Source organism: Ixodes scapularis, unplaced genomic scaffold (assembly GCF_016920785.2).
Source record: "Ixodes scapularis isolate PalLabHiFi unplaced genomic scaffold, ASM1692078v2 PGA_scaffold7__128_contigs__length_106722199, whole genome shotgun sequence".
NCBI lineage: Eukaryota > Metazoa > Arthropoda > Arachnida > Ixodida > Ixodidae > Ixodes > Ixodes scapularis.
Window position 1 is genome coordinate 47,580,261 of NW_024609882.1, and position 15,166 is coordinate 47,595,426.

Sequence of the window (15,166 nt, forward strand, 5' to 3'; positions counted from 1 at the left end):
GTTCTTGTGTGTTTTACTAGAAAACATAATAAATTGACTCATCAGTACTTCATTAACAATGAAAATATTAGAATTGAGCCATCTTATAAATATTTAGGTGTTATATTTTCTGAAGACGGAACATGGACAGCTCAAGTGAACAGTGTCGTTTCCAGGGCAGGCAGGGCTTTAAGTTTTTTACAGCGCAACCTTAAACATGTAAGCAAAGAGCTTAAGGAGGCAGCGTATAAAGCGTATGTTAGACCGATATTACAGTATGGTTGTCCTGTGTGGGACCCGTCTTACCAGGTTCGTATCAGTACTATAGAACGTAATCAATCTGTTGCTGCTCGGTTTGTCCTGCGAAGATACGATCGTTTCAGTTGCACCACTGAAATGAAAAAGGAACTAAGATGGGTGCATTTAAATGAGCGTCGTAAAAGGCTGCGTCTCAAATTGTTTTACTCGATTTATCACAACCAAACAGGAATTTGTGCTGCAAAGTTTCTGCACTCCCCATCTTACCGTTCTGCTCGTACAGACCATTGTTATAAGATTCAGCCGTACTTCTTCAGGACAAACATTATGAAACACGCTTTTTTTGCACGAACCATTGCGGGATGGAATTCATTGCCGGCGGAAGTGGTGTGCCGCGAGAATGTGGATCTCTTTTTTATTGCATTGTGCCCCCTGCAATAATGACTGTATAGGCGCTGCGGGTTTTTCATGAATAAAGAATAAAGAATAAATGTTCCAATTTTCAGCCTTACCTTGTTCAGGCGACCTACAGTTAAAGGAACTATTAAAATAACTATAGCGATCTGGAACAAATTCTTTTATTGCTCCAAGCCTAGAGCTGACTTAATTATAAGGAAATTTTGTAAACATCTGTTTAAATTATTTTCATATTCTCCGGCACTAACTGGCAGCCAAAACGGTACGCAGTGGTGTGTTAATTCTCTATACAATCGCAACACAACAGTTGCATCGAAAAAAAACTATATATATATATATATATATATATATATATATATAAATGTACAGGGTGTTTCAGAGAACGCAGGCCAAATCGCTCCTGCGAAAACTACTCATCGCAACGAAAAAAGGCTTGTGCCGTTTTGGTCGTGCGATGCGTCGCGCGATGACAGCGCAGCAGAGGTTGGTGGCACTATCTCAACACGGGGCGCGGTGCCGTCGGGGCTGATATGCGCTCTGATAGCAAACCGAAACTTAAAAACATGTCGATTTTGTGCGGTATTTCAGAAAGCCGTAAAATGCTTCGCGTGCCTTCTATCGTTCGGCAATTTGTTGATTCAGTGTTTTTCATTGATGCTGAGCAATTTTCTAATTTAAACCATGCCCTTAAACACAATATCAAAAACGTTAATTAAGCAAAAATAATTAACCACTTAATTATCCCGGACTTTCATATTCTCCTAAATGGGCCCCTGGCCGAGGACCGAAACGCCACAAGCCTTTTTTCGTTGCGATGAGTAGTTTTCGCAAGAGCGATTTGGCCTGCGTTCTCTAAAACACCCTGTATATATATACATATATATATATATATATATATATATATATATATATATATATATATATATATATATATATATATATATATATATATATATATATATATATATATATATATATATATATATATATATATAGATATATAAAGGTGTAGGAAAAACACTAGCGCCAGCAGAGGGTGTCAAACACGCGAGCTGCGACGGCAGGCAAAAACACTAGTTTCCGCCACTGAGGCATCTGCGCTTCGTAACTCGAGAACCAAAAATCTGGTGAACATGCGGTTCGCGCATGTTCACCAGATAAAATATATATATATTTTTTATCTGGTGAACTGGCGAAATTTACGATTCGCGCATGTTCACCAAAAATAATATATATAGATATGAGTGTTTTCACCTCAAATCGGGAAACCTAAAAGGGTCTAATTTTTTATTTTGACGAAAAAAAGGGATGTTTTGGGGGTATTTCTCAAATGAAGGAGGGCGAGAACCGCATGTCCACGAGATTTTTTGTTCTCGAGTTACGAAGCGTAGATGCCGCACTGGCGGAAACTAGTGTTTTTGCCTACCGTCGCAGCTCGCGTGTTTGACACGCTCTGCTGGCGCTAGTGTTTTTCTTACACCTTTTTAAAATGTTCCTCTAACTTAATACGAACTATAAAGATCCCTTGACGTATTCAAATATTTTAGGAATTCTATTGTTTCCTAAACAAAATGTCAAGCTCGTCACTCAGGTTGAATTTTGGTCAATTTCGACATGTCATTACTTTGTCTGTCCTTATGGTATATTTTTTCTTTGGCTTAACAGAGAGCCCAAAAAAAAAACCCATTATAGATATAATAATATCATGATCTGTTGAATAGCCGCTCCGCTACCTTGACGTAAACGTTGTAAGAAATAAGAAACGTTGAACGTTTGAAGTCGATTTTCTCAAAAACAACATTTTTGTGAATTTTTATTTTTAAATCCTTTTATATATATAGTCGACAATAAGGAAAAATAATCTAGAAATGTAATATTATGGTTGTATGTCCTCTATTTGAGCCGCAATGGCGTGAATTGTGTGCTCATTTCACTAAAATGAGCACACATTTCACGCTTTTGCGGCTCAAATAGAGGACATTCAGCTAAAATATTAAATTTCTAGATTGTTTTTTCTTGTAGTCGACTATTATATCTAAGAGAATTTAAACAAATAAAATTTACAAATTGGGTGTTTTTGAAAAAATATATTTCAAACTTTCACAAACAAACTTCAAACCGGCATTCTGCGCCTCTACGATTTCGAAAATATGATTTTTCTTTTTTTTTGCGTTTTCAAAAAGAAACGTAAATAGGCGAGCTTGTGATATTCTTTGTAATTTAAAACTTGAAATAAAAGAGAAACCACATAAGCACACTACAAAACAATGAGTAACAAGTACATGCAAATCAAAAGGGAACACAACATGACAAAACTTGCCTCTTTATAGAACGGTTCAAAGTAAACGAAGGTGGCTACTCCTTAAACAGCCTATTACGATCGAAGGACACGTTCTCATATTATTCAAGTACTGTACATAACTCTTCGGGAAATATGCGCCAGGTTTTGTTATCGTCACATCTTGCTGACCGCCGACGGTTGACTGCACAGTTCGAGCACCTCAGTAATGTAGAAACGCGCGCGCAGAACCAGTAAAAAATACAAAAAACATCGATGGCACATTTTCCGAAGTCAGTACATTTTTTTACTTGTTCGACGTAACTGTGAATCAGTTTCGGCACTGTGTAGGAGCCACGGAGCTCACAGTTGCAGTTTTGAGCATGCCGGCACGCACTCACTGATGATTTTCTAAATTTCGGGACACAAAGTGGTACGTGCATGCCTTGACACGTGTATGCAGCTTCTCTGTGCTTTCGCAGATCTTTTCTAGGGCAACGTTCAAGGCGCCTTCCTCCTCACGTGTGAGGATCGGATGCCTCTTGGTGGGTTTACCTTCTCCCACTCTTTTTTTCTTGAGCTCCCGAAAAGGCGTGAGCTTCTCTTTGGCGATTGAAAGTAGAACAATCCCTTTGTCTTTCGGTCTGACTGCCTCAACGAAGCTCTGCGCATTCGTTACGGAGTACAATTCTGTAGTTATGAAGTCATAGATGGATGCCTGGTGCTTGAGCACACCGCTCACTCCATCACACGAGCTTTTCCCGTGCCCTGATGCGGAGAATATCCATTTGGCGACGACACTCCTTTTTTTTAAAATTCGTACACCTGGTGCCTGTTTTTGAAGTGGCTTGGAGCACCGTGTGAAATATAAACGAGTTGCGTAAAAATAGGCAATAGTTCTTCCAGCCGCGCTTCGACGACGTTGAGCACAATGAGCGCATGGGATGAGTCATGGACGATGTCGTTGCTAACTATGTAGCCACGCAGGTAAAGATGGAAACCAACTTGATCTTCCAGTGATGTCCTTGCACCGCGCGCTTGATGACGACACTCCAATTTTCAGCGAAATTAAAGTGCAAGATGACGGCACGTTGACTTCACATACGCTTTCTGGAGCCATGTGGCTCTTCGCTGGGTGCGTCTGATGAAGTCTGGAATGTTTTTTTTTGTCCACTTTTGAACCTCGTAAAAAGAGATTCCATAAGATGTAAGTACAGATCTGAGTGGTGTGAGAATTTATCATTCAATCGCAATAAGCTGTAGAATGAGTATTCACCCCCGTCTACTTTGAACCAGACTTTATAGAAACAATTTTTGTCATGTTGCGTTTCCTTTTGATTTGTATGTACCTGTTACTCATTGTTTTGTAGTGTCCTTATGTGGTTCCTCTCTCATTTCCAGTTTTAAATTACAATGAATATCACAAGTTCGGCTACTTTATGTATCTTTTTCAAAACATAAACAAAAATAAAAACATATTTTCCAAATAGTAGAGACGCACAATGCCGGCTTTAGTTTTGTTTGTGAAAGTTTGAGGCCACCTTTCTCCAAAAAAAAACATTTTTGTAAATTTTTACTTCTTGAGATTTCTTTTAGGTATAATAGTTGACTACAAGAAAAAAACAATGTGTAAGTGTAATATTTTGGTTGTATATAATCTATTTGAGCCGAAATCGCGTGAAATGTATGCTCATTTTAGTCAAATGAGCACACAATTCAGGCGCTTGCGGCTCAAATAGAGGATATACAACCAAAATATTACATTTGTAGATTTTTCGTTCAGATAGTTGACTTGTATATCTCAAAGAATTTAAAAATAAAAATCTACAAAAATGGGATTTTTGAGAAAATCGACCTCAAACTTCAACATTTGTTATTTCTTACAATGTTTACGTGAAGGTAGCGGAGCAGCTACCCAGCAGATTATAATGATATTATCATATCTAAAATGGGCTTGTTTTCGGCTTTCTATAAAGCTAAAGAAAGAGAATTTCGGTTAAGTGCAGACAAAGTAATGACCTGTCAAAGTTGGCCAAAAATCTGACTGACGAGTTTGACATTTTTTTAGAAAACAATTCAATTTCTAAAAGATTTGAATACGTCAAGGTATCTTTACGGTATCCATTAAATGAGGGGAAAAAGTTAAAAAGGTGTAGGAAAAATACTATCGCCAGCAGAGGGTGTCAAACACGCGACCTGCGACGGCGGGCAAAAACACTAGTTTCTGCCACTGCGGCTTCTACGCTCCTTAACTCGAGAACAAACATTCTGGGGAATATAAAGTTTGCGCCCCCCTTTATTTAAGAAAAGCCCCCGAAACATATATTTTTTTCTTCAAAATTAAAAATTAGACCCTTTTAGCCTGCCCGATTTCAGATGAAACCACCCATATTACACATATATATATTTTTTTTTTCTTCTTCTCAGTTATATACCCACGCCTTCGGCCTCGCGCCACCATTCCCGTTATATATATATATATATATATATATATATGGATATAGATATATATATATATGTATATTTATATGTATATGCAAGTCAAAGATGCGTACTGTCGGAGTTACTAATGCGAAGTTTATTACGACGTCGTAGAGTGGTCCCAGCTCGAAACGTCGTAATAAATTTCGAATTAGCAACTCGGACAGTACGCATCTTTGACTTATTAACTTTTCCCGGTCCATCGTTTTTATATTTCCCTTACTTCACCTATATATATATACGTGAATTTATATCAGCCCTTTTCTTGTCTAAAAGTAAAAAAGAAATGCAGTTGTAGACGATAAGGGCTATTGATTTATCGAAGGAAATAGAATTCAAAATACAGTTATGTTCACTTAACTTGTGCTCGTAACTTTAGGAAGTGACACATACAAATAAACCGGAGCCACTTATTTTTTAAAGGATCAGGCAAAACCTGAAGTGTTTGTTTTAAACGGTGATGTATAGTTTCATTTCTTAAAATTACCTGCAAACGAAGGCTCAAATTGGAACGTTTCTGGAACAATATAGTGACTACCTTACGAAGCCCATTTGTAGGACGTACAATCACGTAATCGTAGCAATCTAGAGCCCAGGACGGAACTTAAAGCAGGAAAAAAAAAAGCAGAATAGCACTCGGATTTTGACTAACCTGAATTGACCAAAATTACAAAAGAGATGCAATGAAATTGAAAGATCCTTTACTCGACAGTAGCGCTAGTGTATAAAGGGGCATATAACAAAAAAAAGCGGTAGGTATGATTATGACTACATGTTGATATCGTGACCCACAATGCATACGACTTGTATGTATCGGTGATAACAACTTCTTTGTCAAATTCATTTTCTTACGTCAAGCACGTCGCTGTGCTTTTCACATTGATACATACAACTTTTTTGGAGACAAAGTACATCTGGCCGAAAGTCATAATATGATATCCAACACTTTGATATGATCATCGTAATATAACTTTTAAGTTTTCCCTATGTTCGCGTGGCCTAACTTCTTCCTTACAGTCATCGGTCAACTTAAAGCAGAACCAAATAGGGCGTATTTTCGACGTATTTGAGCTCGTTTGTGCTGACGTAATCTCTACGTATGGCGCACGTCGGGATGAGAGCTACCTCAGTGAATCAAGATCGGCGTAAATATATGGGTTTGCGGTGATCCTACCAAGACCGATCTAGGCATTTCGGCGACTTTCGGCGGTGCGTATCTCAAAACGTACAGCGTCGTGCCGCCCAGTCAGCTCACAAGTTGACAGCCGGGGCTTGCTCGAGGATCGGCTAGCCTACTTTTTCGGCCGGCTGACTGGCTTGGCTAAGTCGCCAAAGTCGGGTAGTCGCTTTTCCCGTTTGACGGTTTATAAGCGAACTGCATGGAATTGCTACAGCTCTTTCCAAGGAACGATGAACGTCTGAGACAGACGAAAATAACTTCTATATGACTAGCGATGTCAAAAAAAGTATATATAAAAGGAAGGGCTTTGAGCAGAGATCGCAGCCGTCTTCCTTTTGGAGCTTTCATGCAAGTGGCGATTGCAGGGCGCACCTCTGCGAGAAGCGTTTGGAAATTGGGATCTCGTCGTTGATGAACATTCAGTCAGTTGTGTTATTTCGCGGAAAAGAAATGTAGCAGCCGATTTACATATTGCCTCGTTTCATAAAAAGCGCGAATTTGGCTACACTGCACCAAACGCCGAAGAGTTGCCGACGAAAAGCGCCGAGTGTGGTTTGGCAACCTTGCCCTCTTTCCTTCTGTAATAAAAGCCCCCATCAAATGCTGTGAGTACGACCGCTAAAACGCGAGTCAGTGTGTCGTGAACATATCTTATCTGGGTCGGCCTTTAGTCTGCATTACAGCTTGAAACAAATACCAGCATGACGCAAGTATGTTGGGGTTAAGACTTGGCCATTAAAAACAAAAGCGGACTCACCTTCGACATCTGTTCGGACATGCGTTTCCGTGCTGGGTTCGCTGTGTCCCAAGGAATTGACGGCAAACATTCTGATGACGTACAGGGTTACCGGATGCAAGCCTCTAATCTCGGCGCTAGTTTCGGATCCGGGAACGCTGATGTTCATAGACTTGTGGTGCCAAGACTCTGGAGGCAAAATTTGTTCGGCTCAGAACCCACACTAAGACAAAGACGCGCTAATCAAGCCGAATATTTTATGGCTAAATGTAATCCACTAAAATTTTCTTAATTGGTATGTTCATTTAAAACTTAAAACAAAGTACATTGAAATTATATTTCATTCCACAGGTAGAATTTTAACCATTCACTTTTTAAGTACACCTAAGTCGCCGACAGGGTCGACAGGTGAACACGACCACTAAACAAAAACGTTCACTAAAATAATATTAAAAGCGTACTTAAGGTATTGAACGTATACTCAAATGCACTTCAAGTATAGCCGTTTCTTTAATAAATGGACACATTTATTGTAGTTTAACTTGTTTGCTTTTATGTGAGGATAAAACAAATTTTAGGAAAATGTTTTTTCCTTTTGTTTTATCATCTGTTCTCTTAAAGATTACTCTCGAAATAAAATATCGAGCAACGGAGATGATGGGAAGGCGTCTTTACTTCCTGGTTTCTTAAATTCCATATCACTTAATATTTAAGGAACATAATAAATACTTCATAATTAGCGGCAGTGTATGGGAGTATCAACAGGTAGGTCAGAAATAAAGTAATTGCTCTCCAGTGGACGGATTTCACTGAAGAAGCCATTCGCTTTCAAAGCGCAAAGAAAAAAATAATGAAGAGCGGAATATTAAAAAAAAATAAAACCGCCTTTCCACTCTCGTGAAGAAGGAAGACCAGCGTAGCTGTACTCGATACACTGTGTGCTTCTTCTTCGTCGTCGTTTGCTTTTGGCGCTGTTTCCTACGATAAATTCCCACCAACGCGCCCAACTATCCATTTTTCTATCATAGCTGGAAAGGTTGCCGCCATCGACGAGCGCCGGCGGAAACCATACTGGTTGTGTGCTTGCCGCCGTCGCTTATAAGTGGCGGTAACTGTCCAGGTAGGTTTGTGTCGACATACACGGACACGATCCTGGGGAACCTAACCCTAAACAGCTCCGCTGTAAAAAAAAAAAAAAAAACACACACAAATAAACATTACTAACTGTAGACATCGACTTTGAGGACCTTTATAGGTTTGCATTGAACCTACATTGAGAAATTATTCAAAGTGCATTATAAGAAAAAAAAAACACGGATTATTTCAATTGGATGTTTTACCATACTTACCAGAGTCCTCCCTGTACTGCAAGACGTACTTGACCACGGGACTGTTTCCACTGTAAGGCGTTACCCAAGACAACTTGACATGTCTGCTGCCGTATTCTAAAAGCTTTACCTCCTGAGGACTGTCCGGGGGTTCTGAAAGACGCAAGGTCAAACATTGGGTCGATAGGAATATGCTCCCAAGGTGATAAAAACCAAATATATTTCAAAGACAAATATTAGGATTTACTAATAACGAAGAAAATGAGACACTAACTCTCAGCTATGGTTATTTAAAGCGACAAAAACAAAGGATGAATGCTTTAAGCAGGTAAAGCACAAAACACACATTCGTCAACATACCTACTTAGTCACGATATAAAAGGGATATTTTAGAAAACTATTGCTGTTCATTCATGCCCGATCGAATTAACGCAACTCTTTAATATGTAAAACTAGGGAGCAGTGCGAAGTTCACAAAAATATTAAACTAAAATCTCTAAGATATTTGTGCTCACATTTTTACAGATCTTGACCTCAATTGAAATGTTACTACAGGCTAAAATCAATTGCTGGGCTAGTTGATTATACATCACATGTACCATAGCGCAAAATGAGCGAAGCAGGAAAGGAACACCACAAGCGTTTGTGCTGTCACTTTCATGTTCCTGTACTCTTGCGCTATTTTATATATCAGATAATTATAAGACGTGTGCTATACATTTGACCTGCAGTGAAAGAGGTGATGGCCTCCAACAGTGGCTTTTCTCTAATAACTCAAGCAGGCAGAATCCGTAATGATAGCCTTAGATCAGATAGGTATTCTCCAGTTCAGGGTCGAAGTTCGCATCTCTCTAGATGCAGGGCGTAAATGTGTCACTATACTTCTAGTAATGTTAGAAATATGCAAAAGCACAAAAAAGGGGGTAACAGAGAAATAATGGACCTTCTTATTTTATGTAGGGCTGAACGTTGCTTCGGCGAGTGATCTGAGTGTTTGCATATTAAAGCTAACATTTCGAATTCCACCATAAATGGGCGGCAGTAATATTATCAAAACCATACACCCCGAACTATGATCGTGAAGGCCTTGTAGCCCGTGTGTAGTCTTTCTTTTTTATATTGTTGTTTTTTTCTTCACAAATTGAATGTGTAGTTGCGAATCAGCCTTTCTTGTGTACGGTATGCGTCATGTCTCCTACTTGGTTTTTAAGTGTTGAAACTTGATGATGTTTAAAAAATGCAGTTTAAAATTATTTTCTAATAAACTATTTATGGTCGTCCCGCGTTGGTTCTTAATAAAAGCTAAGTTTTCTGGTCCCTGACGAAATCAGGTTTATTAAATTTAACAACCGCTAAAATTGCTTTGTAGATTTTCTATTATTTATACAGCTATATTGTTACATAATGAAGCGTAACTTCTGATAATGTTTCGTAATTCAGAAGGTCATATGTTTAATTGAATTTGCACACCGCCGGATTTTATGTATTAAAAAAGATTTTTTCCCGTTCTGTCATTATCTCTTTTTCTTATTTAATTCACCCGAGACCGTAAGATTCCAGATCGCGGCTTTTGTGAATGTTGGGCATGAGAAGACTAACTGATGGTTAATCTCCTCATGCTCCGTATTTAAAAATCTGCAAGTAACCCCGAACGGCATTCTAACTGTAGTATTTTTCTCGCAAAACACAACGGTTAGATTTAACATTGATATATCAAAGTTTCCTCAACAAAAATGGAAAGGATAGGTTAAGTGGGAGATGCATTAGAACTATGAAGTTTGTTGCTCTGTAGTAGCATTACAAACTTTCAAGGAAAGGTGATCAAACGTTAATTTCTTTAAAAAAAATAATATGTGATTGGCAATAAGATGTCAGCGAACATGGCGACCAATACTCAGTTTATAATTGAAACTCACCTTGAAGTATCAGCTGCATGTTAGTGTCGTCGGTGCCATACGAGTTACGCGCTAAGCACGTGAATAAGGCAGAATCTCGTCGATCGGCACCGCGGATCGTGATTTCCGACACGATTCCTCCAGAGAATAGAGTTTCGTTAAGTTCGTACCTTTAGAAGAAATTAAAACAAAATGGCCCATTAGGTAATACAGTTTATATTTCCAACAAAAACAATTACAACCCTACATGGACGTTCGTTTCTCGACACACTTTACAAACCTTGTGTCATCAGGAACCTCACAACTATATCAGGGTCATACATGGACCTCTACGGAACAGGCTTGCATGACACCAATGCGCTGCGTAGATCGGGGTAGTCCACGTTGCCGTAAATCACAAAAAGTTGGTGTCGTCAATTCAGATGAATATAGATAACGCTTATTGACTTTGGAATACCGTTGACGAGCCCAGACAAAGTGCTCTCACAGTGGAAAACAAAAATGGAAACACGTATTAAGCGCTTCCTTCATGAAAATATGCACTAAAAATGCTCATAACTAGAAACTAGCAAAAGCGCACTGCGACTCGTGAGAACTTTATAAAAGCTGCAAAGAAGCTCGCAACGACGATTCAGATCCTTTTTTAAAGCCTTGCATCTCCACCGTGGAGCTTTTTTTGAGTTATTGCATACTTCACTGAAGGTGGCCGCGGTCCCAATGAAGTCCGTGAACCAAACTATGTAAAACGCTGGTATAGGAGGTACGCTATAAAAAGGTTTAAACGTGCAATATATTTCTAGACGAGAGTACTAAATGTGCCTATCACATTAAGGAGATCAGGCGCACTTCATCTGGTGTTCAAAAAATACTGCTAAAAGCGAGCCCAAAAAATAGATTCCGGAACCAGAAACACGTAATTGTTTATGATTAACTCGTAGAAATGGGGCTTGCTGGTGAAGTTACGGTGTCTGTCTGTTTAAAGCAAACCTCCTTTTTGCAGGTGTTTCTAAAGGAGCAATTCACGTTGACTGGCCCTACGTTATATTCTTTCTGCTACAAAAATTAGGTGGTAAGCTTTCTAGTGCCTGAAGAAAGCAAATCTCAGTTAGTAATTCCAAGTCATGAGCAATGGTTTGATCCAAATCAACCCTTTAAAGTTGAAATTCAGTCAATGCTTTTATGCAAAGCCTCTTGGCCTTCCACATGCCTTGTTTTTCTTTTGCTATTAATGAAGGATGTTAGTAGCAGTAATTTTGAATAGAGCCTTTATTGACCGTTACGCTAAGTGTCAAGACCGTCAAGACTTTGTCAGTTGTAAAACGTTTGATACAATTGTTTATGTTGATGCCCTCAATACATATCCGTACCTTTAAAAAATCATAATGTATGCGTGCCCTTAAAAAGGGCATCTTAGATACACATGCAGACATTAAGGATTACTGAGTAAATCATCTTCTAAATAACTGCAAATTCGTATTCCGAAAAATTGAATCGCATTGACAGAAAGCAGTAAAATAAACCTAGACAACGCTGTTTAGCAGTACACATACCTGGGATCTTCTTTTGGGTCAAAAGGTTGCTTGTCTCTCGTCCACGTTATGATAACAGGCTTGTCACCGAAGGCCTCACACTTTAGCTTCACCAAATGTCCTCTCTGAACACTCTCAGCCTTGAACTTCGACTTGAAGTGGGCTGCCACTGTAAATGAACAAAACAAACAGGAACGAATTCAATATTGCATCCAATGTTTCGGGCTTTCGAAGACTTCGAGTTACCGGCAGCGTTTACATGGATGCCAAGTCCACTGAATCTAGAGGAAACCAATCACACGCGCCCAGCCCCTCTGCTTCATTCTCTTCTATCCACTCACAATTGTGATACGTCGAATCGGTGCGCTACGGTCGCATCCATGTATTTGCGGCTACTGAAACCTTGTAAGCAGAAGGGGGGGCTTGTTATGGTGACGTTTCTTGCTTTGTAATTGGCTCTTGGCTTTCTTATTGGCGAATGTTGCAAGCTTAATGGATGCGGAGCGATAGTACGATGCTCGTGATTCGCCGTAGCCTGCGTTTCTTAGGCTGTCAGCGAGAATGATGAGATAAAGCGAGAGAGAGAGAGAGAGGTATAGGAGGAGAAGAAAGCGTCAGGGACGTCAAAGCGTCGCGCTCTAATGGGAAAATGGTTAGCGAGTAGTCGCCCAGTCCTTCAATACGCTACTTGTCACGAGTTCTTGGTCAATGTTTGGTACAAGGTCGCTAGCGGCCGCGAGGGACACTACTTGGCCTACACCCTAAAAATAAAGGGTATCGCCTTACACTCTTTTGTCCCGTATAATGCACCCCAAAACTTCATTTCGACGTACAGCGCTCTATAGTCAAACGGACGGCCCCAAATTTTACGAGGGGCTTGATAACGGTATGGTGCCTGGATCGCGTCTTCGACTGGTGTGTTTAGCGTCCTATCCCGCCCATACATCAAAAGTGGTCCCAATGTGGCAACAAATGACGCGAGTGTCATGCTGTTGCCTGTCGCGATCCTGGCGGTTGGCCGTAGAAATGCTGGCGAAAAGCACGAGCGAACGCGAGTGTCGCTTTCGTCACGGCGTCCCTTTAGGCGTCCCAACTTCCGGATGCTCCAGCTTCCGTGAACTGTCACAGTGGAAAGCCACCTGCAGCAGAACAGGCGCCTGCCACTTTTACCACAACTGTTGGGGCGCCGCCAGGGTCGCACCAGGCGACAGCATGACATTGCTTTGACGTCATCAGGCGGAAATCGAGGGACCACTTTTTTGAACCCGGTAAACACACCAGTCGGAGACGCGTTCCAGGCACCATAATAGCGGTGCGATATTACTTCTTAAATTGCTAAAGTACGTATCAAAAACCAAAGAAATGGAAACACGGAGTTTTTGCAGTAGCGCCAAGAAAACTCTAATAATCTTTTTCGTATTCAATAATACGTACATTAGCTATTTTAATAAGTTGTACCTCCCGGCTATCAAGCTCCTCGTAAATACTTGGGGCCGTCTGTTCGATTATAGTGCGCTGTATGTCGAATCGAAGTTTTGGAATGTATTATATGGGACAAAGGGAGTAATAATACACCCTTTTTTTCTGAGAGTGGGAGAAGCATTTTCGTTTGGCAACCCTACTAACAATGATCCATCGCGAATTCGCTATTACATAAAGTTTTCAAAAACCCCTTCCCTTGCACCGAAACTGTATTACGCTTGTACTTGATCACTGTACGCAAGCGTCGGTCGTTCTTGACTGATCTCTAACGAGAGAACTCACAAAATAAAAATTTCAAGGTTTAAAAAAAAAGTTTTCTTGTGTGGGAAATAGAGCTAGGCGACTCAGCGTGCTGGTTCGCATTGCCTCTACTAGATGGCGCTAGTCGGGATATTATTTTGGAGATTTGTGCCAACATATGGGATTGAGCAGTTGATTGACTGTAGAGAGCTGAAGACGCTTACGTTAACGAGAAATGCTCAGAGTGCGATTATATTATTTCTCTACTGATAAAGTGGGTCGTTCAGAATGGGTTCAAAATTCCGACTCACTTCTCGCTGCCAGACTTCCAGCAGCGCAGGTAAGATTGGCGGCTCATAGCCCCTTTGTCGATGCTAGCAACAACTCATGGTCGCGTACCAAGCCCTTCCATAGCGTTACGGATACGTTACGTGGCCAGTAGCGTATTGAAGGATTTGTAGACGCAAATGCTACGGTCACTGACAGATTGAGAACAGCGGGGCGTCTGTTACGAACACCTGGCTTCCAGCACACGCTTCGGGTCTTCCACCGTACTTTTGCTACGTACAGTGCAGACAAAGGCAGTCTATGTCTTTACTGTACTCGTCGAACGCATCAGATCACGGAGCGCCGGAGTATGGTGTTTAGCTCTCGCATTCGAACGTTTTCAACGAGTTCGACGAAATTTAGGTCTACCCAATAATCACTGCAACCAAAGCTCGGCGTTATGACGTCCCCGCCCGGTCATATCTCCTCCTCGCGCTAAGTTTCTCAGCGCATAACTTTTGCGTCTACTCATTCTAACTAGAGCTCGGTGCTCTGACACTCCCGTGCTCCCTCATCTCCTCCTCGCTCTCTTCGTTTTTCTCCCTATTGCAATCGCGTAGCAGTTCATTTCACAAGTTAAATTGATGCGTATTGGTAGCAATTCTTATGCAGCGAAGCTTAGGTGTGTACAGCAAACTAATTGGCAATTGCGCTCAAAGGTAAAAAGTAATACATAAGATCAAAGAAAAAGGTAAATATTTAAACTGTTAGATTTTGAAATCGCTGGTTACGGAGCACAAGCAACCAATATCCACCCCTAACTAATAACTTTATTATAAGGCCTTACCGCATTAGGTATGTAGCATAACGACGACGCAATGAAATATTTTCTGCTATATTTTATGTCACGATGAAACCTTGCATTTTGCGTTCTCCATAAAACTACAATTTATTTTAACGCAGTGCTTCTCGGGACGAATCCCAATCCTTCTAACAAAGGCCGCCGTTTTTTTTGTTTTTTTTTTTAGCGTAGCCTAAATTTATTTTTGTGTCTGCCTTTTTTTACTTTTATTGTTGAGCCGTCCTAAACATTTCT

General features: G+C 40.3%; 1 protein-coding gene across 1 annotated transcript in view; it reads right to left on the reverse strand.

Moving 5' to 3' along the window:
- The window catches only part of LOC8027799 (Down syndrome cell adhesion molecule-like protein 1 homolog), a 101,949-nt gene that overhangs the window by 26,479 nt on the left and 60,304 nt on the right, over positions 1-15,166 (reverse strand). The window contains exons 9-12 of the mRNA XM_040207633.1: positions 12,103-12,250; positions 10,574-10,722; positions 8,679-8,810; positions 7,351-7,518 (exon numbers count right to left, since the gene is read on the reverse strand). Of these exons, the coding sequence (XP_040063567.1) occupies positions 7,351-7,518; positions 8,679-8,810; positions 10,574-10,722; positions 12,103-12,250 (597 nt within the window). The remainder of the gene's footprint in view (positions 1-7,350; positions 7,519-8,678; positions 8,811-10,573; positions 10,723-12,102; positions 12,251-15,166) is intronic.